We start from the raw sequence: 23,191 nt of genomic DNA on the forward strand, positions 1-23,191 counted from the left end.
TGGCAAGGAAGGAAGCCAAAGGAGTCTTCCTTTAATTTCTACATGATCTAAAACCCTTGCAAGCCACAATAAATCATCACCGTCAGAAGCCACTATTAGGCACAGAATACGATAGTTACTCATTCTCTATCAGCCGGTAGTATTTTCTTGGGGTGAAAGAAGTCAGAGTACCAACAAAAGTCTGATTAGAATACGGTACATTAGCCACTATTAGTATAAACTCGAGCATGAAAATATTAATTAGTGCATTACTCTTTTAGAATGTCTGGATACAATTACAAAAGGGACAAGGCAACAGCTTCAATTTAACCAAGCAGAGATACAGATACTATTAAATTCCTTGTGTTAGAAATAGGCAGATTAGCCAACCGGTTTAGATAAAAATCAAGGTCACATTAAGGCGAAAGTTCAGCATCATTTTTTTCTTCATGAACTATCCTATAGCATGCAGTGGCATGAAACCTCTTAAATCCATTCCTTTAGCCAAGATAACAGAAAGACTATTCTTCATAGCAAGTCTTTATCCCATAGACCTTCAACAAAGATTCCAAGGGATTCATAGTGAAAGTTGCATGTCTGACAAATTAAAAAGAATTCATGAAGCGGGAAAAAGAAGAAAGATTAAAAAAAAAAAGCAGAACCAATTATCACCATACTGAGAGGTGACAAGCAGAAATCACAAAGACGAACTTAGTGCTAAACAGACACCAACCACTTGAGCTATAGAAGCAGCACAGAATCTGGTACTCATGCATTTAAAAAAAACCAAACAACCAAACCACACCATAGTCAAAAATCTTAATTTGAGAAAAAATTTTCTGATATGACTGCACAAGGATATTTATGGAATCCAGGGTGTTCAACAGCTTAACAGCTACACTGTCAGAAGACAGTAATGTAGGTCTGGATGGAGTTCTTGCTGTAACACCAAGATTACAGGCAGATGGCTTAAGAGCTGAGTAAGACACTATTTAGTCTTCATAGATTCTGTGATAAGTTATGTCAGCCATATGCTTCAGCCATCAAGAAAGATCACACAGTCTTGCCTCCTCCTATCTCAGTCAACCTGGAAGTATAGAGTTGACAAGAACATATAGTACAAGAAAAAGAGGGAAAGTGAAGCAGACCTCTGGCATTTGATATCACCTTTGGTGGCAGATCAGTTCATCAGTGGAGGATTCCCCTCTCACATTGTCTCACTTCATAATAAAACCATATCACATAATCATTGTTGGGTTCTCAGTAAATTTTCAATTCTGTTGCAAGACTCTAATTCTAGTTCCAGATTTTAATGGTTTACAGACAGAGCAAATGGACGCATACCCACATTACACAGATATCAATTATTTTAGGGCTACTGCAGTGCTTTTAAGAACTAGAGTGTGTCCTCAAACAGCTATATTTTCTCTAACAAGGGTTTGTATGACATAAGGGGCAAATGTGAAAGCAATGAGGTTTTTGTAGCTCACCTGCAAGTCCAGGTGAGCATTTGTTTCACCATGCCTTTTCACCCTCTATTCCTTAGACCATAACTTCCTAGATTGTTAAAAGAACTGAGCGACTGGGATGAGGGTAGCGTTTATCCATTCACAGACTGTGATAATGAGCATGGCTATATTTTGCCCTATTACTCTTGTGATATTGGCAAATTTAAATGTTAGAGTGAGACTTTTTCTAAAGCAAAACTGCTCTGCCTTGTCAATTTCAGTCTCAAAGCTGCTAAGCCTTTTTCAGAAATAAGCTGTCATTCTGTGTGTTTTAACTAGTGATATGGATTTAATATGTACAAATACAAAATGTGATGAAAATCATGACTAATGTCACTGTTGCACATGAAGACTTCTGATCCATTAATGACAGATTGGTTGTCTGTTAAAAGAGCTAAATCCAAAAAGATAAGGATCCCAGCAGAATAATTTCTTTTATTCTCATGTATAAGAATACAGTACAGAGACACCTTCATGAGCTTCCTAGCACAAAAACATCCTTTGTTGGTTTTTTTTTTGATGCTGGACTTTTAAGTAACCTTGACTATAACACTTTTGACTAAAACTGGTATGGTTTAGTATCATCATGTCAGAAGCAGGATTGAGGATGTTTCAAAACATTCAGTGTGTCTGAATACATAAATGACCTTGAAATGTAGGGGCTAGTCTCAAATTAGTGCTCAGCTGACTCACGTGAGTCATGGAAAATAATTTGACACAACTGCCTAAGTTTAGGAACTTCTGTAAGACACCAAAACAAAGCTGGAAATGTTCTGTTCATGCCAAGTGCTGCATATTTATTGAATAGTAAGTAGTAACAGCTATGCTTCTGAAGACAGTGTTGTAAATAAAACTGAGCTGTGGACAATATGAGAAGGGTGTTGAACTGTTGACCAACAATTAGCTTGCTGGTTAGTTATGGAAGTTTCTGCATTCTAACTAGTAATGACCACAGGTCAATCAGAATGCCAGAATTTGTACATCTCTACAGGCTTGCAAAAACATGAAAAGTTTAAAGAACTAATCCTCTGGTTTCACTCCTACTTTCAGCTTCTCTACCATATCCCCACAAACTAATTGTCTCAGCACTTTTCCTCTCTAATGCCATTTTATGTAGCAACTCCTGATCCTGCAGTTCAATCAGTGCTAGCATTCTATCAAGAGCAGAAGAATCCTTAATAAGACATGGAAATTCAGTGTAATGAGATCAATGTACAAGATCCCAAACTACGTAACGAACACAGGATACTGTTGCAGGTTGAGAACATCTAAAAAGTAATGTCATTTCTCTTTGGTGTTTGTATGTTGGGGGAAGGGGCGGACAACAAGTGCCTTAGCACTAAGTCAAGCATTTAGGGAAAGGAAATGATGAGCTTCCCAATGGAAGTTGCTTAGACAGCATTTGGCAGTGAATGAATTTAGAGTCATTAATCTATCTGAAGAAATTACTTGGTCAGATGAATAGAAGTTTTGTCACTCTCTGAATGTATCAAAGGTGAATGTCGCGTATTAAAATGTGACAATCTGTCATAAAAATAGCTGTTAGAACACAAGGATTAATTGGACGAGTAAAATGAGTTTGTGTTATCAAATTGAGTCATTCAGAATACTGTTCAAACTTCTAAGTGAGTACTGGGAAGCACAAAATACAGGACACTCACCAACACTGGCGTTGTATAGGGTGCCGTACATGGGAAATTTTGACTACTTCTCCTTCTGTCTCTATCCTATAGGATTAGCTTACCAGAAAGTTGTGTAGAGGTATGCATGTATAGGTCTTGTTATAAAGCTGGACTACTTTGTTTCTCCAACTGATACCCTTCCTTGCCAGTAAGGCTTCCTCCCCTATAATGCCCAATGAATTCAAGACAAAGCCTTCTCATTTTTGTTTCCTAAGCCTGTACTCAGTGTGTTTCCTATTTTTTTTTTTTCATTCTGTCTGACTTTTCTGGACACTATAACCAGATTTTCCATTAGCAATATTGGGTTGCACTCTGGTGAATGGCAGAATAGAGTTTTGGCACTAGTGGAGGTGTTCTTCCTAAGCACCTGTGCATCTAGCTACAATAATAAAATAGAGAGCATGGACCTGCTTTTAATTCAATACACCTTTATACAATTTCATCTTTTATTATTATTATTTTAGAAAGTTAATTTTTTTCTAGTATCTGGCTACATAAGAGTTCTTACTAGGAACAAAGTGACTGATCCCCTGCTACTTAGAGTACCAGTGAAAATGAGACTATATTTAAGAGGCTTTGATGTGTGACCATGCTGCTCTTCCTCTTTGGAGTAATCTGAAATCTGTCTTCAGTTTCTACCTATGACTTCATCGGCCTCCTTTCTTTGAGGAGGAAGGAAAATAAAGGGAACCTGTGAGTGCTTGCCATTTTGGAATGCTTAAAGCTCCTGAGACTTAAAGCTTGCCAGTCAGAATTACCTCTGATCAGCAGTATATCTTCTGATTCAGAGAAGAACATCCATCACTTGAAGTTATATAAATGCTTTTTCCTTGGAGATACCAAAATAAAAATTTGTACTGCTGAATCTGTACTTGCTTGAACAGCCAGTGTATGCCATTTCGATGAAGCAGACAGCCTCACTAGGAAGGAATGGTGTTGCCCAGCCCAATGCTGCAGGGCTAAGCTGTTATAAGCTGCCCATACTGAGGTGAATGTAGACTGCAGTCATTATTGGTACTTATGACTCCCTCATGGCACTGTTGCTCCTGAATACCTTTTGAAAGGAGAAGGCACAGCTGAGTAAAATCTTAATGTAGCTCTGAAGACTGAGAATTACGTCATTATAGAAGAAAGGAATTTAAAATGCTTTGCAAAAGCAGTAGTAATGCTTAGACGGTTACTGATATTAGCATCAGACTGTGGGATAAATATGTACTTTTATATGGTCTTTAGATTGCTTTCAGTAAAGATATTCAATTCTGGAGCTGGCCAAAGATACTGTGGGTACTATTATTGGTGGTATTGAAAAATATTTGGATTTTTTATGGGTTCCACTCCCTTTTGGCATTAAAGAAAAGGCATTTTTACTTGCACGTGAGAAGTGGTAACAGGCATTCCATTATAAGACTAGATTTGGCTTCATGAAAGTGGTCAGCTAACTAATTGTACCTGCCCCAGCACTGCAAGATAACAAACATGCTGAAATTGTTATATCAGCCTAATGCCTCAACAGCAAATCTGCTTTCTGAAAATCTAGAAAGAGGTGGTGATGTTGCTTCCTAGGAGCCATTACAGCCTAAATCAGACACCAGCACGTAGCCTCATGAGCAGGAAGCACCTTTTTTTCAGGTAGGAGGCACCTCAGAACTGCACTGAATCAACTACTACTTGGTAGACAGAAGTACCTTTAGAAATCACATCAGCAACACTTTCCCCTTCTGTATGAAACAACCACATAGGGATGCTTGATACTGGCATTTTAAGTACACTTAGATTTGACATGAGAAACAACCAAACATCACTGAGTAGGACAGTCTGGCTTAAAAAAAGCATACAAAGAAATACCCCTTGCAGCAGACTACATTCAGCTGGTAAGATGCACTAAGGAAAGAATTCAAATAGCTGGCTAAATACCTCCAACTTACCTCAAAAAAGTCACATTTATTGTAAGGCCAAAACAGACCTCACCCAAGTCTACCCGAACTTCAGAAAAAGCATAGCAAACAAAACCGGAAGTTTGATAACCTTAAGGATCAAGGGAAAGCGTGAAAACTTCTGTCCTTTCTCTCCACAAGCTACTTGAGAGAAAATATATTCCAAGACTCACCCCCACAATGCTTTCAGTGAACAGCACTTTTGAAGAACCTAAACCATGAAGGCAGTAGGCTAGTCAAGAGGCCAAAACACTCCAAAGCTGCCTGGCAGGACTTCCAGCAAAGTACAGAGCATGGACCTGCTTCCAACATACACAAGACTCCCTGGGTGGCTTCCTTGCAGAAGCCTGGAAACAGGTATTTCCAGGAGACAGGTGAATTCTCAGATAGCAGCCCTAGACTCCTCCAAGGTAACTACCCAAGGAGTTTTGTCGATGTTAGAGGCAGTTCCATTCCTGTTAGCTCCCCGGAACCTCTCACAGGCATCTCCAGGAACATTTTTGTTTCTTCTGGACACAAGTGAATTCCCAGGTAGCAGCCCCAGACTCTTCTAACGTAACTTCTCCAAGACCATTGTGTATGTTGGGCGAAGATTCATGCCTGGTAGCTCTTTGGGAATTTCCTCTATGATCAAGAAACTTATTATTTTACTTGTTCTTTTTCAATGCTTTCCTTGTATGGGCTTCAGGGATAGGGAAAGAGACAACAATGGAGAGCCCATACTTTGATTCTGGATGCTCAGAATAAGGAGCTCCAGGAAGGCATTCCTGAAGCATTGAATCACATACTGCAATCCACTGGATAACTTCAAAGTTTCTTTCAAGGTTTAAAATAAATAAATAAATAAATCTGTCACTTCTCACATGTGGTATGTATGCCATACGACTACTTAAGAGAAGCCTTTTCCTTAAATATGCACTACAATATCCCTACAGAGGCATGGAAAGGAAGAATTAGCTAGCATATGGGGAAAAAAAATATGGAATTTTTACTGATATGACAAAATTCATTATCTCATAACTTGGTTTCCCTTAAGATATTTACGTACCTCAACTACTTTATGCATTGATTACTAAAACTCAGTCAGGCTTGCTTTATTTTTTTAATTCTTCATGTATCTGAACTTAAGAGAAAAATGTTTTGCTCTTTTTTAAGTAGGACACTACATATGTTATGCAGCATTTTAAACTGTAAGGGTACATTAATCTGACTTGATTTGTATTGTATTTGTATTAATCTGACTTGAATTGTAACACAATCAGACTCACTCCTTGGCAGTTATTTTAGTATATTTAATAATGACATAATGCAGGATGATGGTATTGGGTGGGGCAGGAGGAATGGTAGGGGGGCTTTTGTTTTAATTAAACAGTTAAAGCTGCTGAACCACTTTTCTGGATTAATGCTGCTCATCAAAGATACCTTCCTGAAACTGGTAGCTGTGAATTAACACCCAACCTAACACAATGGTCTTTTTCTTGCTCAGCTTCAAAGATCTTTCAACACCAACATGCCAAGAAAGTTCATAATGAAATGGACTAATGAAAACTGCTGTTCAGATCAAGTTTAAATTACAACACTCATCAGAAACATTCACATCAAACCCACCAGACCACTTTGGATCCCAGTAACAGTTTATAAAAAGCCATTTCAAATTCTGCTTACAGAACTAGATGAATTATTAGTGCCATGATTATCACAAAATAAATTACCATCTGTGTGGAATTCTAGTGAAACAAAAACTTGGGGAGGGGAGGAGATGGGATCTTCCTCCATGGTAATGTTCCATGTCAAAGTAAGGTACTCTGAATGACTAACTCATCACATGAACAAGATCAAGAATTGCAGAGACACTGCTCAATCTTCAACTGGTTTATAAAAATCCAGAGCATTTTGGAAATAAACTTAACAGATCATCCTTAAAGCCCATGACAAAGGCAGTACTACCGCAGTGTTCTCAATCCCAGCTCATTCACCTTCAGACTAAAAGTTCATCTCAAGGTTTGATCCTTGACTGCGATAGCCTTACACCAGGCCATGATCAATCCACCGAGACAACACTCTGTTGAGACCAAAAACTAGAGTTCCCATGTTAGGCTGGGGTGAAGAGTCAGTCACTAAAACACCATCCAAGATCAGAATCACAAAGGCTTTATATAGCTGCAACAGGATAGATAACTATGGCTATACAGGCCAGCAGAAACCTACCAGGACCATCATGCATTTCTCTCAATGTTTTTCCATTAGCCTAGGTCCTGCCAAGAGCCCAGCAGACAGGGGAGAGGGAGAAAAACACAAAACTTGACAGAAACTGTGCACAAACTAACCAAGTCCTCTGTCTCTTGTCTAAGAAGGATAAAAGGTAGATCTGAGAAGGACGCGTGTGTTTTGGGAATAAGGATGGACAGTCTGAATCTTAACTAAAATAGCTATATTATCAGTAGTTCTGTTCTTTTTTTACCACATAAAGAGGCATTAGGTATGTCAAATCCTACCTAAGAAGTGGTAAGCTTTGACACCACTTCTGTTATTGCAATTTTTATATAAAACATCCAGCAACATGAAGGCCATATTAGGCCAAGTAAAATACCACATTAATTCTGACCCCATATAAAGACAGCTTCCCTTTTTTTGCTCAGAGGTGTGAAGATCAGAGGAACAGAATGGATACATGCAGAAACATAGTAGCAACTGTGTGCAGAGATTACAAAGTCTCAATTTAGTTTCTCCTTAGAGTTGAAGAGAGAAATGTTACCAGAAGGCAACACAGTAGTCTTTGCTGATGCAAGTAGGCATGTCATCTCAGTATCCTGACACAACCTTGCATCAATAAAATATTACAGCAGGATTATGACAGTCATCACACCCAATGCTCCCTAACTGACAAATTGAATTTATGAAGATTAGAGAGTATTCTTGGTGAAAGACAACGGACATAATCTTTTGATAATTTAGCGCAAGCCAGATCCACCTCTCATTCACAAAATTCAGGATGCTGTGTGAGATAAAGCATGGTGTAATTCCAGGTCAAAAATAATAATAAGAAAACACCAGGAAATTGACCAAGTAGTACAAAAGGACAAGACAGATGAATTAAGGATGCTATTTTTGTCAGTCAGTCTATTTTAGATGGGGGAGGGGGAAGGGATCTTATAAACATTCATTTACAGAAGGTATAAACAAAGCAAGGCTTTGATACAGACAACTTTGGGAATTTCACCACTATGGTCAACAACTGGTGAAACAAACTCAGAACTTCCACTTACAGTATGAATTGTCCATATTATGATACCTAGAGGTCCTTCCTCTGACCTGCCTCATGCTTCAGAGGTCTTGGACAACTGCCTCAATGTACCTTACCTAGAGGTTAGAACTGGCCTCAGCAAGACAGCAAGGAGGCTGAAATGTGGATGAGACTTTCTCATATTTTCCTTCAACAGAACAGACTGGACTATGGAAGCAAAAATGCTAACAAGGAAAGGAGGATTTAGATGCATGACTTGGAACAAAGAAGGAAAGCTGCAGGTAAGCAAAGAAAGCAACAACAGAGGCAAAGCTGATACTCCCTTGCAGCACTGGAGTGTTACAGTCAACCACACATAAAATACAGAAAGTGATCTGAGAAACAGCAGCAGCAACATGCACACACTCCAGAAAACAACTCGTTAACAGAATACAGAAGCCTATAGGGTTCTGAGCTCAGCTCAGGGGACATCAGAAAAAAAAAAAAAAACAAACCAAAACCAAACCCAACACTAAATCTAGTGGCACTGCCCTGCCTATCTGCCAGGTTTTATACGTGCCAAACCAAGAAGGAACAGCTACAGTAACAGAGCACCTGAGTAATATTTTCATTTACAGATAAATTAGTAAAAACAACCTTCTTTCATTCAGGTATTTTTCAGTTAATCTGGATGCCATCTCACTCAACTAAGGAAGATCTTTGAGCACCATGCCTTCTGGGAAGTACATTCTAGAGACCTATACCTCAATCTTTAATGGCTTGGGATTGTATTTTATGCCATCAGCTTGCCTACTGTCTGACTTCCAAGACTGAATGCTGTTTCCTTGCCATTTTTTATATTCTGTGATATTTGTAACATTGGGGTTCGTCCAGATTCACAATGCTATATTTAGAAATGCACACTAGCTAGAAGAAAGAAAAAGAAAGGAAGTGCTTAAAGCTAGGGCATGTATATGCCATAGCTGCAAGCCAGGCCATATATTTTCACTGTTTCCAGTGAAACTATTCATCCACTATCCACTATTCAACACCTGTTTCCAGGAAGACCCAAGCTTAACAAACTTTGATAGCTTAACGAGGCCCACAGAATTTAAAACCAAAACCCAGAAAACCACCACATACCTGTAGGAGTACCACAATAGACCTAAAGCCAGCAAGTCACAAGCATTCAGACACAGAAGCCTGATGAAGCTAACACTGGAGGAAAAAAGAACTTATACTTTTTGCAAACTGAAAGTTAATATCTCTGGTGCTAAAACAAAGCAAATTCCCTACATGTAAGGTTTACCTAAGTATCTTAGAGGCAGGCCTCAGTGAAACAGGCAGCTTTGCAAGCAAAGTTATTCACTTGCAAATAAAAGTTTGCTTACAAAGTTATTTGCCTGCAGAGGCATAAAACTCAGGCCAAAGATAATTTGGTACAATGTCCACTGCAGTAAAACAAGGGTATTTAACATGCATTTCAATCAATCATTACAGAATTCCTACATTCAGGAGCTGTCACCTAAATGCACAGGTTTTTTAACTGTGCACTTAAGCACAGTTTTCTCAGCAGTGGTTTCAACAGTGGCAAAAATGCAATCAAAGGTTAGTCCTACCTGCTATTAAACCAAGCTCTTTTTCTCCTGCACTATCAAAACACCGTAATTTTTATTGAATAAGCTGTCAGTGATGCCGGGAGCTTACTTTCATGGCTCCTTCTGCTGGGACGGTATGGCCATAACAGAAGTGTGAACTTCCAACAGTATGAATATCTATGCTTTGGTTTGTGGTGTAAAGCACACTACTTCTTTCGCCTAGCCAACAAACTTAGCAAGGCTGTAGGACAGACCACCAACAGAACCCTCTTCAGGAGGGGAAAGGAAAGAATACTTTCCCAGTTGTACTGAAGACTGTTATCTGCCTGATGAGTCCATCACATTTTCACCTACTGGTCAAAAAGAGGATGGAAGAGTATTGTAGCTACTGAATAGCTGTTCTAATGGTTTCTTTACCTTGCTTGGGCAGGACTAATGAGGGACGATGGAGGGCTGTTGGTTGGATTCAGAGCAAATCCAACCAACAGATTTCTGTCATCCCTCATTAGTCCTACCCAAGCAAGGTAACAGGGTATTTAGAACTTGACAAATACTATGAAAAGCACCAACACCAGACTCAGTTATGGCACCTTCAATATTCTGCAAGTTTCCTGAACTAGAAACACAAATTTAAAAAATAGTTGCTTTGGACAAAAGATTATGACTCTAAAAATGTCACTGGTGCAGCACAAGAGCATCTCTGAAGCAACATTTCCTTCTCAGCAGTCTCACAAAAGACCTGATGTACCTGTGAGAGGTATCAGTGCAGTCTGATCCCAAACACCTCTTAGAAGTTAACTTGCTACTTCTCCCCAACTTGCTTGCCCGCTCAACCTGCCAGATTCTATTTTTTTTTCCCTCAGATAACACAGCTTTATACAACCATTTTGCAACAGTTAGCACCTCCTACTCTTCATCCAATTCCAAACAGATTGATGTGTGTAAACATTAAGCAGGGTAAAAGAAGACTACTGGATAATCTAAGGAGATCTGTTGGGAAGAGAGATTCTGACACATTGCTAAACACACATCAGTGTCTAGAAGCTCAAGTGGTGAACGGAATGAAGAAGGGGAAATTAGCAAGGAAGGCAGCGTTAGAAAACAGATTCAGGGGAAAAAAATGTGGAACAACCTTCTTGTCACATACTTTATACAAACTCCAGATCCCACTACTGGACTCGCTGCACTTTTCATTCTTCTGTTAATGGTACAAAGCACATAGTGTATCTACACCGGCACCTTGCTCAAAAATTTAATATCCTGGCTGATTCAGGTCTTGCAAGCTCTCTCTCTCAGACTTGAGGTATTCCCTCAAGGCCTGACAGATGATCAGGAGACTTGCTACATAGAACACACAAAAACATTGGGATATACTCCAGCCTTCAATATGAAAAAATACTTTTTTCCTCCTCTCTGTTTCCTTCCTCCTGAAGTAAGCTGACAGCACAACCAAAACACTAGTTAAAACTTAAGATATATGTTCTTGCTGATTCTTTGAATGTTACAGGGCCACATGAAAGTAAAACCTAATTCAAAGTGAAAAAAGCAAGCATCCAGAAAACCAGAGGTGAAACGGTAGAAGGCAGAAAAAGTACTGATAGCAGGACACTAAGGAAAAAAAAACCCAGAAAACAACTCAAACAATTGAACACATTAATTACAAACAAATCTAAAGAAGCCAGGTGTGCCAAAACAGGTCTTGAAACACATTTCTTTCACTGTCAAAGACCTCACAAATCAGTAGCTGTAGTACACTGGAAAGAATCTCTCACACACCCTGATCATTAGCAGGGAATTGTCTGAATTTATCAACTGGTAGAGGCTACACAGTGTGCCATATGCCATTTGTACTAACATCCATAAGAATAAGACAACAGTAAGTAGCTGGTTGATTTCTAACTGCATTTTACTAGAATTAAGACTTCAGAATGAAAATTCTGACCGACATAATCTTTGGACAACTCTAGTATGTGCACTTCAAAATACTAACAGTCTCACTACTAGGGAGATCATTATAATAACTGAATTTAGCAGCATGTTTTATAATGTGTATAGGCATGATTCATCAAAGTTATTCCACAATTTCACTGCAGTCCGATAGAGGTATGATGCTCCAACATTTCTGGGAAGATTTCACAGGACATTTAGACTGGAATCTATTCCAAGGCTGAAACTAAAAGTACCAATAAGTTATCAGATTTTTTTCCCCAAAGACTCCTGAGAGGATAAATGAGTTCTACATGACTATGGTGCTCAATCCACCAGCAAACTGACTATAGGCATTAGCTTCCTATTTCTTTCAAGCTAAATAAAATAAATTTTTAAAAAAGGCAAAAAAGAAGTAGAACAAAACAGTCAATTTCTCAAGAACTTACCTTCAGACTTCAACTTCGTAAGAACAAAAATCAGGTAGTTGTTGAAATCTGGATACTGATTGAGTTGTTCTAGTTTCTGAAGAGAGAAACTGTTAAGGAAAGTTGAATCTTCACACACAGCATTTATAGCTTTCTGCATACAAAGATTATTAAATGAGTTATGTACTGCTGCATCACTTCAACCAGCTGTGACTACAAGCTCACAATATACAGAGTATGAACAATCTAAAACCAGTTTCTGTAATTTTCTTATTGAAGCAATAGCTTTTAGTTATGGTGAAATCTGGAAAAAAAAAATCCAGGGACAGACACAGAAATTAATAGATCCTTAAAAATATTTGTAAAGGCACTAAAAAAAAGTTTCCTCTGTACAGTTGTGGATCTCAATATTTACGCTTAGAAGCCTGCCAGACTTAAGGAATCCACTGAGACACAATCCCATAACACATCTTTTTTTCCCCTCCACAATGAATGGAAGCATTTCAGCATTAAAATGTAACAGCTATGATTTTGATAAGCCATTCATTTTAATATCAGACATATACTTCTTTATGATACTAACTAGCCATAGCCTGAGCTCTCAGCAATGAGAATGTGTTTAACTGTAAATGCACAGATAGTTGTACCAAAAAGTTCATGCTTATCCATGGTCTCATAAAAAAAAGCAAAAACCACCAAAACAACAACATGATCCCTAACTGCAGGAAGAATGATTATGTTTCTGAACAGCTGTGAAAGTATGTTGTTGCTTTTCCCAAAATTTGTCATTACTTCTGCCTCAAATTTCCCAGTATTCAGCCACCGCTTGGCTACAGCAGTGATCTAGCATTCTCCTTGTATCCTGTTCTCACAGCCTGGTATTAACAAGTATTCTGCTCAAGAATAATATTTTAAATCAGTGCAGTGTCACTTCTAAGTTACTAAACTTACTAGATATCATCAGTATGGCAAACAAGACATTTTACAAAAACGTATTTTTAGAAGAAGTAAGATTATTTGCTCCATAGGCATTTACTTGCTGTTTAGCTAAACCTCTAAACATTCAAAGTAGCTAAACCTTAGCCACACAGATGTATGTTAGGACTTGATGGCCCAGTAAATCCCTTCCAGTTCTAAAGGATCCATTTCCTTCCAAGGACCAACAGCCAGTGTCTCAATCACAAACTTAAGAAACTTCATTTTTAGATATTTAGGCTGTTTGCATCAAGTAATAACTTTGCTAGAGAAGCCTGCCCTCTTTTCACTTAGTAAGAGAGTAAAGTGTACTTATCATAGCCACAAGCTCCTTTGCTGTGAAACACACAGGAGATTAAATGTAAACAGGAGGATGGTCAGGGCAAATGAAAATAATATAGAACACTCTACATGTCCCCTAGAAATGAAAAACCACACATCCAAAGATTGTTGTCAAAGGTGCCAAGCCAAAGAGCTCTTTCAGGAACAGCCAGGAAGTAGGGTAGTATGTTTTGTAATGTTTTTCTTCTTTTCCAAGCTTCAGGAACATAATCACCAAAACAGTCAGTTGAACATTATTAACAACTGTGAATTCCAATGGATCAAGTAGGAAGTAGCAGCAGAAGTGAGCAGAAAGAACTGAAAGAGCAGTATTTAATAGAAACTTCATGAGAAAACACTTAATTGGTATAGGAATCAAAGAATAGCTTATAAGCTATATTTTCTTAACAACTTCTTCTTCACTCACTTTAACTTTTTCTTTTTTATTCCAAGAAACATCTAATAGCTTCATTTGAAAAATATTCAAAGCCTTACCAATTCATAACTTTGTTAACAAAGGGTTTTGGCTAACCTATACTCCCCACTTTGTTACATTTGAGTTCTAATCACCCAAATGTGCCAAAACAGTATCATAAAGAAAGAGCATGACAGAATCAACACACTGATAAGCTTACAAAAAAATTATGGACTAAGAGTACTTTACATTTGAAACCATTAATCACCACCCTGCTTGTACATGCTGCTAAGTAGCATTCTACAATAAAACAACCATCACAAATTCTTTGTGGAAACAGTCTCAAAGGACATACTTTTTTAAAAAAAAAAATACTATAGGACAGGGCCTGTCAAGTTGTATTAGAACTTTTTCCCAAACTGATGCATAATACAATGGTAAAAATATGCCATTTCTCTAACATTTACAGGCCAACATATGACGACCTCCTTGAAAGCACAGGTATCTCAGCACAGCAGGGAGTTACCAATACCATTTTAAAAGAATTTGAAACACCAGTTGACAGCACTTTTGTTCAGTCAATTTCTACTGATCTTGAAGACGGACAGCATCACCTATATTGCCCATCCCGCACCTATGCTGCTATTTTTCAATAAACAAAACAGATGTTATTAAGTTATTTGAAGCAGAGCTTTAAAATGTAATTTTACGTTAAAGCTACACTATAAACACTGTTGCTATAAACAGTGTTGTATTTTAAATACTAAAGAGCACCAGTCTAAGTTTGGGGCATTATCAGAACACTTTACTTAGTCAGACACTTCTGTTTAGGATTTTCCAAAGGAAGCAATAGCATCTTAAAAATCTGAAACATAGCTGCAATAACAAGATGATCGAGATGAAAACTACCTTCACCTTTCAGATAAGACAGAAGCCTTCCTAAGCTTGACCACATCTGTTATGAAAGTCTAGAAGTGGAACAAATTTGGCTTCAAGCTAAACTCTTAAAATAACATAAATACAGATATACATACACACACACATGTTCTTACCTACTTAAAAAAATTCTGTTGCTTTCTGTGAAGACCTTCAAGCAAATGCCTTAAATAAAAAGGGCTCAAGATGATAAACTTTATAGAATTTCAGGACTTCTAGATATTTTAAAGCACTCATATGGCTAGCTCAAGGAGCAGGATACAGTAATAAGGGCTTTCTTTTTCAAGACCTATGCTTCTATTAGTCCTAATTTAAAATTTTACTCTCTCAATCTTTGTTCCTTGCTATTTCATCACTTCTACAATCCAGAGAGACTTAGGGGGGTCAAAAACCCAACAATCCACAACACTAACACCAAATGCACTGCAAAGCAGCACAAGAAGCTACATACAGTAGATCGTCCCCTTCCCGTGAATTTTAACGAGCCTAACAAGCAGTAGTTCAGGCTCAGGCTTCTAGGCAAGCAGAAACATCCTCACAACGTAGCAGAATGCGCAGTGTCAGAGCCAGCAGGCCAACGAGGGCGTGCAGGCAGCAGCTCCACCAGGGGCACCCCCCCACCAGCTACGGCTTTCGCCTCGAATCCCTGCGCCGGATGCCCCTGCTCGCCCCCGCTTTGCCGCAGGGGCGACGGGTACCCCGCACCGCGCCGCCTGCTCAGCCCGGCGGGCCGCGGGGCACCCCCGGCCCCCTCGGCGGGATCCGCTAGGGCGAGGGCCGCGCTCCCGCCCCGCCGCGGCTGGGGGCTGGGCGCTGGCGGCGGCCCAGCGTGGGGGAACCCGGGAAAGCCGCAGACACCGGCAGAGCCGCGCCAGAGCCTGGGCTGTAAAAAGAAAAGAACAAAAAAAAAAAACCAACCCGGCCCTTGGCTCCGGGCTCGCAACAGGTGCCCGGGCCCCCGCCGAGGGAAGGCGGCCCCGCGGCCCGCAGGCGGCCTCGGCGGTTCAAACGCCGCGCCACGACCGCCCGCTCCGGCGGAGGCTCGGCCCACCGCGCTGTGGCGGCTCCCCGGGCAGGCCCGGCCGCCGCCGCCGTCGCCTGCCGCAGCGCCGGCCTGCTGCCGCGCAGGCCTCGCTCCCCGCGCCCGCCGCCCCCGGCCTCCCCAGCGCCCGCCCGGGCCGCCGCGGCCCCGCTCCGCCCGCCCCGCCCGCGCGGCGCAGGCCTCGGCCAAGGATACTTGTTGCACGGCTCTCTGCGTGGTAGTGTCCGGGGACTGGGACTCCTTGAGCAGCTGCAGGATCTGCTGGAGCCCTTGCTCGTCGGGCTTCCACTCATACTCCATCTTGGCTTGCTGGAAAACACCAGACAACAGGCGGCCGCGGTTAGCGGCGCGGCAGGGCCCAGGCCGAGGGAGGCGGGAGGGCGGAAAGGAAGGAAAGCCGGAGGGAGGGAGGGAAGAGGGAAGGAAAGCCGGAGGGAGGGAGCGGGCACCGCGGAGCACGGGCCGCTCCGGCTCTCGCCCCCGCGGCGCGCACCCCGCGGACGGACGGGCGGACGAACGAACGACACCGACCTGCTCCCGCCGCCGCCCGCTTTGCTCCGTGCCGAGCAGACTGAGTCACGGCGAATTTGTAATCTGGCCCGAAGAGCCGCCTCGCGTCCTCCTGGGTCCTAGCGCCGGGCCCGCCTCCGCCCGCCCGAGCCGCCTCGCGTCCTCCTGGGTCCTAGCGCCGGGCCCGCCTCCGCCCGCCCGGGCCGCCTCGGGCCCGCCGGCGCCGCCGTCAGCCTTTCCCCGGTGCGTCCCACACCGTCAGGAGCCTGGGGGCGACAAAACGCGGGCCCCTCAATCCCGGCCGGTGGGAAACGGAGCGCCTCCGCCTCAGCCACCCACCCGAGAAGAGAGAGAAACCCCCAGCAGCCGCGAGGGGCGAAGCGGCGCCCCGGCCCCGGCCCCGGCCCCGGCCCGGCCTCCTGGGACAGCTGCGGCCGCGCACCCGCAGCGCCTGGCTGCGAGCTGGGAGGCTGCCGCCCACAAAGGAGAAGCGGGGGTGCGAAAGCAGACCCAGGCGTCAGGAACGCGGTACCTGCCTTGCCGGCTGCTGTACTTCTACATGATCTGGTTGAGCGCTGGGCAGATCTCACAAGTTCTCAATTCCACGTCTAAAGAGGGAATAGGACCAACTACACAAGAAAGGCGGCGGGGAAAGAAACTCACAAGAAACTGCTTTGAATAGCTAGTGTATCTTGTCCTTAGCCTCAAAATATATCAGGGGAGCTCTCAGGTCAAAATTAGCATTTAGATACATATATGCATAGCTACGTATCTAATACATATGGATTACATATGTATTATATATATATAGCTATTTTTCCTATATAATACATATGCCAATAGACAAAATAAGAACACATGCTGCTGAAAACTGGTCTAAAATATGAAAATGAAAAGCAGTAATTCCCTGGCTTTTTACGATCTTACTTTTAGTCACTGTGTTTGTAAGCATCTCACTTGACTATATGAGAACTAGTTTCACTTTCTGGTGCTTCTGCTGCAGTACAGAACTCAGTCTGAGTGCTGCACATCACAGCCTTAACAACTGTTCAGAGGCAGTGCGGACAGGGAACATCAGTGATTCCTCACGGTGTGTCCCAGGTAATTTGCTGTGTGGGTCTTTGTCTCACCTCCCCAACACTGACAGTCAGCTGTCCAGTCTCAGGTGCTAAGTGTCCTGAGCCAACTTCCTTCTATATTACTACAAGCCACTATTCTTGAAGAAGGAGACAAAATTAGTACTGCACAGTCTCCAGTAAAACAGCAAAAGGAACCATCACAGGCAACAAGTAAGATGGGCAGTGTACTTACAGTATCTACATATCTGGATAACGAGGACAGTGAAAGAGGGTACTTGATGAATCAGGAAAACATTCACACTGGAATAAGAAGCAGGAAACAGCTAAATAGCAGAGAAGTATGCAGCACAGCACACAAGAGAACAAAACCAATGGAGAGAACAAAAACAGCTTATTAAAAAAGCAAGAAATGGGACATGTTTCTTAAGCTCTTCTGTTTAGGCAACTGCCATAGTTATCACAGGGGTTTTTGGGAGACAGACTACTAAAGCACCACACCTCTTGAGAGCTTATCACACTGAAATGTCTACAAGATGCAGTCAGTAAGGTAGGTGTGTAAAGGTGTGCCACCAGCTACTAGGAAAGGGTGGGCACAAGGTTTATACGAGATTTTTGTGACCAGGGTAAATCTCCACTAGTTTCCCTCTAGAACAGAAAAATGTCAAAACAAAGGATGTGGACCCAGGCCATTAAAACCATTGTTCATGGCTCACACCATATAGGCAGGAGAGCTCTCCATAGTGATGCTTACACAGCTGGAGCAGATGAAAGCTGAGGTCCAACAAATCAAAGAAGGGCCTGAAGGCTAATTTGGGCCTCATTCCCTTAACTGCTGCCTTACCAGGAAGGTTGTAGAAACTTGATCATCTTTGAGACTTCTGGCCCAGTGTCAACTTTGTTTGAAATTGATCAGAGCTTCAGAAGTTACTATTCACAAATTATGACACAAGGATTACATTTGGCTAATTTTATCAGGAAACCAAGTGCGCTAGACAAAAATAACATTAAATATGGGAAACAAGGGAAAAGACCAGAATGGAAGGTTGAGAGATAGAACAGGAAAAAGCAGGAAGAGAAGCAGGCCATGGATCCATAACTAAGAAAAGCAGCCGTTTCCTTTCCATGAAAGTGACCAGAATTAAATCCTGGTAAGATCTTTCTGCAGCGGAAAGGAGAGAGAAAGGCCTACAAATCAGAGCATGAATGGGAGCCTCTACAATTAGTGGGGACATCTAAATGCTTTAGACGATCATCCTCCAAGATAGGTTCCTCCTTAGGAGGAGGAAAAAAACTTCAGGAAAACAGTCAGGAAAAAAAAAAACCAGTCAGGAAAAAAACTTCAGACTGAAAGCAAAGAACATTATAGAAAAAATGAGAAAATGGTTTCTTTCTGTATCCTTTGCCTCTTCGTTTTCTACTACCTGTTTCCCTCAAGCAAGAATCTTCTCATGCAGAAAGGAATTCAGAATCAATATTAAACGAAGTACCACACAGAAGCATAAAAGCTACCATTCAAAACATAAGATGGCCTGGTTCATCCCACTCAATCAGTAGAATGCATCAGAAATAAACTTGAAACACTTCACCTATATATGTTAAGAAGACAAAAGTTCACTGAAGACAGGAGCCTTGCACAAATGCTGAGGCTAATCTTTCATTTCTCTATTATCCAAGCTTCAGATGTCACGCACTAGCCAGAATGCACTGGTATCACAACAATGTGTATTTAAAAAAATCAAAAAACCCCACCAAACACTAATCTGTATCTTTAATCCATTTCTCTCTCCACAAACCTTGCTGTGTTCTACTTGAGTATCCACAAAAAGCCCAGAAGTAACTTATTTGTCTTTGGTTTTGTGCCCAATACTCTCTTCTCTTTCTCCCCCAGTATGTCCCATTAGATCAGGCTGAAATGACACATATCTGGCATTTGTCATACAAGGAAATAAAAGGAATGGCTACAATAGGTAGCACTGCTAACTCATTCAAAATCCAGTAGCTAGAGAGTAGTAGCTCTGAATGCATGAGGCAGGCTTCAATTTTTGCTTCCTCCTAGGGTGATGAACCCAATTTTTTTCTGGAAAGTGTCCTTACCATCACAGTAGAGTGTACTTGGTGCTAGGTCTTTTAATTTCTCCTGTTGCTTTCCATTATGTTATAAACAGATATTGAAAGGAACTTGGATTAGGAACTGTTTTCTGATCAGCAGCCTGTATATATTGTATAATTGTATAACTGACAATACATATATCGACAGCACAAATAGGAGACTCAACAGAATACCCTCCCCACCCTGACAGTATTCTCAGGGCACTGAAAAGAGAAATAGAAGACTGGTGCAAATCCCTCCCGACACCCAGCCAGAAAAGAAATCTGCACTACTAGGAAGATGTCCCATCCCTCAAATGCCATAGCCTCTAAGCTGTACCTTTCGGGAGCACAACTTCTCGCTGCTAGCAGTTTGGAAACTAGTTTCAAGTAATCATTCTCTAATTAAAATTAATTCTCAAATTTGTCCTAGTTTCAGAATTGTTAGCTTCAATTCTCTTCAGAATTGAAGAGAGTTTCAGCCACTTTACCATTTAGAAAATTTTTCCCAGTCTTTAGTTTTACTACATTGGTAATATTGGATTTTTTTTTTTCCTCTTTCAGAGAGAATTCTAATGAGCTACCTTCTTGTCACAAAATTCAGGCACTGCTACCTGTAAAATTGGTATTTAATAATGGGAATAAATTGTTCAATCCATTGCTAAAATCCAGGCTTCAAAGCTTCCACGCAGATTGCTTATAGTGTCTCTTTGTACCTCTGTGTATAGAAGGTTTGTATGCACAGAGGAAATAATGGATATTCCATAATAGCTTTCTGTGTAAAACCCTCTTATTTCAGGCTAACAGTGATGTGGATTAAGCTAAGCAGAAAAAAAGCTCACATAACACAGAATAAATGCGTGTATGCGAAGGAGCTCATGCAGAATATCTACTGCTATATTATTTTGCAATGCCTTCTGTCTGGAGACATGCCCTAAGCTTAAAAAAATACTGGTAGTTCTCACATCCAGCATATCAAAGGAGAATCCATTCTAAAACATTTAGTGCAGCCTTCCTGAGTTCAGTCATATGATACAAGCTTAATATTCATTACACAAAGATTTATTTGAATAGTCTTTAGAAGAAGATAGTTTCACCCTGTGAAGCACTGGAGAGGTTACTGAAGAGACAGATGGAAAGACAGTCTGGAAGGATTTTCTGTCCATGACTGAAATGTCTATGAAATTAAGCTTTCTACTCTCCCAGAGCTGATTGGTTATTATGATAGAAGGATTGTTTTAAACAGAAGTCTGAGGAAACTTTAGAAAAATATTTTTAAGATGGGATCTCAACATTACTTTATACTTGTGGAGAGGCATATAGAAACATTAGACAGAAGAGGCTGTAAGCTTACTACTTTCTGACTAATGCAACAGTAACTAAGTTCACTGTTGAATTGCAATTCTGTTGAACAGGACTTCATGGTAAGATTTGCACAAATGGTATTAAGTTCCCATATGCAGGAGTGGAATCTGCTTCTGGGAACTAAGGACACAAAAGATATTTTTTAAGAGTTCTTCGATGTCAGAGGATGACAACAGGCTTACTAAGACAGTACAAACAGGAAATCCACCTAACAGAAGGTAAGACAAATCCAATGTGATCCAATGTACAATGGTAAGCCTTGGACTAAGGTAAAAAGTTTTGTGGAATGTACCAAACTAAAAGTTTGCTTCATTGGTAGGCTTAAGATTATCTTAAAAAAGAACTTTTTTCCTTCTATCTACAGATAGAATTTCTTCTATCTGTAAGGAACAATTTGATAGCACCATTCAAAGCAGCAAACGTATGGGCTTTCAGATAATATAATTTCAGATTTGGGTACAGTTAATTGACCTTCATTTCCTACTGTCATTCATTCCCTGCGGCTGGTAGGTCTAGGAGTAGAATAAGAAGCTGAAGAAACTAAGAAAGCTTCCTACCCTCTTGAGACAATTCTAGCTATAATTGGTTTTGTCTTTATGTTGTGTATCATACTAGAGATTGTGTATGTGCACAATTGATCCCATGCTACGACACCTCGTAATGAAGCTGAACTCAAATTTCCTGGAACATTGGACATTTCAATACTGGAGGCAAATAAATCTGTAATGCGATTTGCTCTCCATGGAAAATCAGCTTGATGATGGACTTTTTCTGAGAGTACCTACAGTTATGATAATGTACCTGCTCGGGAGATCTGCTACACTGTTGCCTGTGAGAAAGGGAGAGCTGTTCTGGCTTATCATTGTTGTGGAACCACTGTCCACAATTTCACGGTTTCTTTTCCCAAAAGTGAAGAGCAGTATTTCTTTTTGCAGATAATGTCTGTAAAAGCCTGCACTGTGGAATCCCACTGAGCAGATGAAATAGCACACATGATAACCTGACAGCCTGTAATTCCACTCTTCTGACAGAAGTATGTTCCTTCTTTATTTGATGAATACCTCTGCTCCTCATGCATCCAACGAGCATAGAGGAAAGAGTACAGCAATATAGTTTCCATATATATGAAGGTACAAAACCACCACACCATTGCAGATAAAATGGATGACAGGCCACAGCATGCACTAACACTTGATGTCTTGTAGAACAATTAATTAAGACTTAATGCAAATTAGGTTTACAAACATCAACACATAGCACAGGCTTAGGTACAAGTCAGAACTGAAAACCAAGTCTATTGCTGTTGGTTCCAGTTAGATACATGACATTGTCTGCTGCAGAGACAAAAACCTGTTAAGCTTTCACCAATTTGGAAATCATCAGGAGTGCTTTGAATTCTACTTTGATAGGATGAAACACCATTCTTATACTTCATTAAAAGTCCAGCTGACTGAACAAGATGCAAAGATCTCTGGATTTTAAATGCATTTGATCAACTAATCTTCTGGACAAGGATACATATGGATGTATCATCTCTTCAAACTAGCTGTAACTTCATTTCCACTGCTAGAGATGTCAAGTGGAAAGATACTGTGTTGCTAATGATTTGCCCCACTGTAATCACACATGCTAGATACTAAAATGGCAGTACATGTTCTTAATGCTGTCAGTCATGAAACAATCTGAAACTGAATGGAGGGCTGTTTGAGAAAACCATTGCCTCTTGCATTTGTGACAGCAGGTATCAGATGTATCAGCTGAAGTCTAAAATAGTAAAACCTCCCCCCTGCCCTTTTTTTTTTGCTCCAGGACACAGGCTTCTTCCTCCAAATTCTGGAGTACTTTACTTTGCTCTTCTACATGAAACATATGAGCATCTGTAATTGCCTAACATGAGAGGGACTTTTGAAGGCATGAAAGTAAAGATTAACTACGGACTGGGAGGTGAAAGTGGAATGCTCTGCCCTGGGTAACAAGCCCCACTCATTACTGTAACAGGATAAATCTATTCCAAGGGCGTAAGTGGGTATGCAAAGGCAGGAGTCATTCTTGAGGGTCCAGAGTCTTATTTAAATCTCTACTGTCAAATCTCATGTCTGTAATTCAGCATGTGCTGTTTGTCAGCTTAAAAGTCTTTCAAGCAAGATTAGTGACAGGCGCATATGAATCCTATTCAACTCCC

General features: G+C 40.9%; 1 protein-coding gene across 2 annotated transcripts in view; it reads right to left on the minus strand.

Moving 5' to 3' along the window:
* The window catches only part of TNPO1 (transportin 1), an 82,538-nt gene that overhangs the window by 41,910 nt on the left and 17,437 nt on the right, over positions 1-23,191 (minus strand). Inside the window, exons 2-4 of one of the 2 annotated variants that reach the window (XM_072858743.1) lie at positions 16,499-16,743; positions 16,163-16,276; positions 12,300-12,375 (exon numbers count right to left, since the gene is read on the minus strand). In XM_072858743.1, coding sequence (XP_072714844.1) covers positions 12,300-12,375; positions 16,163-16,267 — 181 coding nt within the window. In that variant the 5' untranslated portion in view covers positions 16,268-16,276; positions 16,499-16,743. The remainder of the gene's footprint in view (positions 1-12,299; positions 12,376-16,162; positions 16,277-16,498; positions 16,744-23,191) is intronic. The other variant, XM_072858742.1, reaches the window with a different exon arrangement.

Source organism: Ciconia boyciana, chromosome 4 (assembly GCF_034638445.1).
Source record: "Ciconia boyciana chromosome 4, ASM3463844v1, whole genome shotgun sequence".
Taxonomy (NCBI): domain Eukaryota; kingdom Metazoa; phylum Chordata; class Aves; order Ciconiiformes; family Ciconiidae; genus Ciconia; species Ciconia boyciana.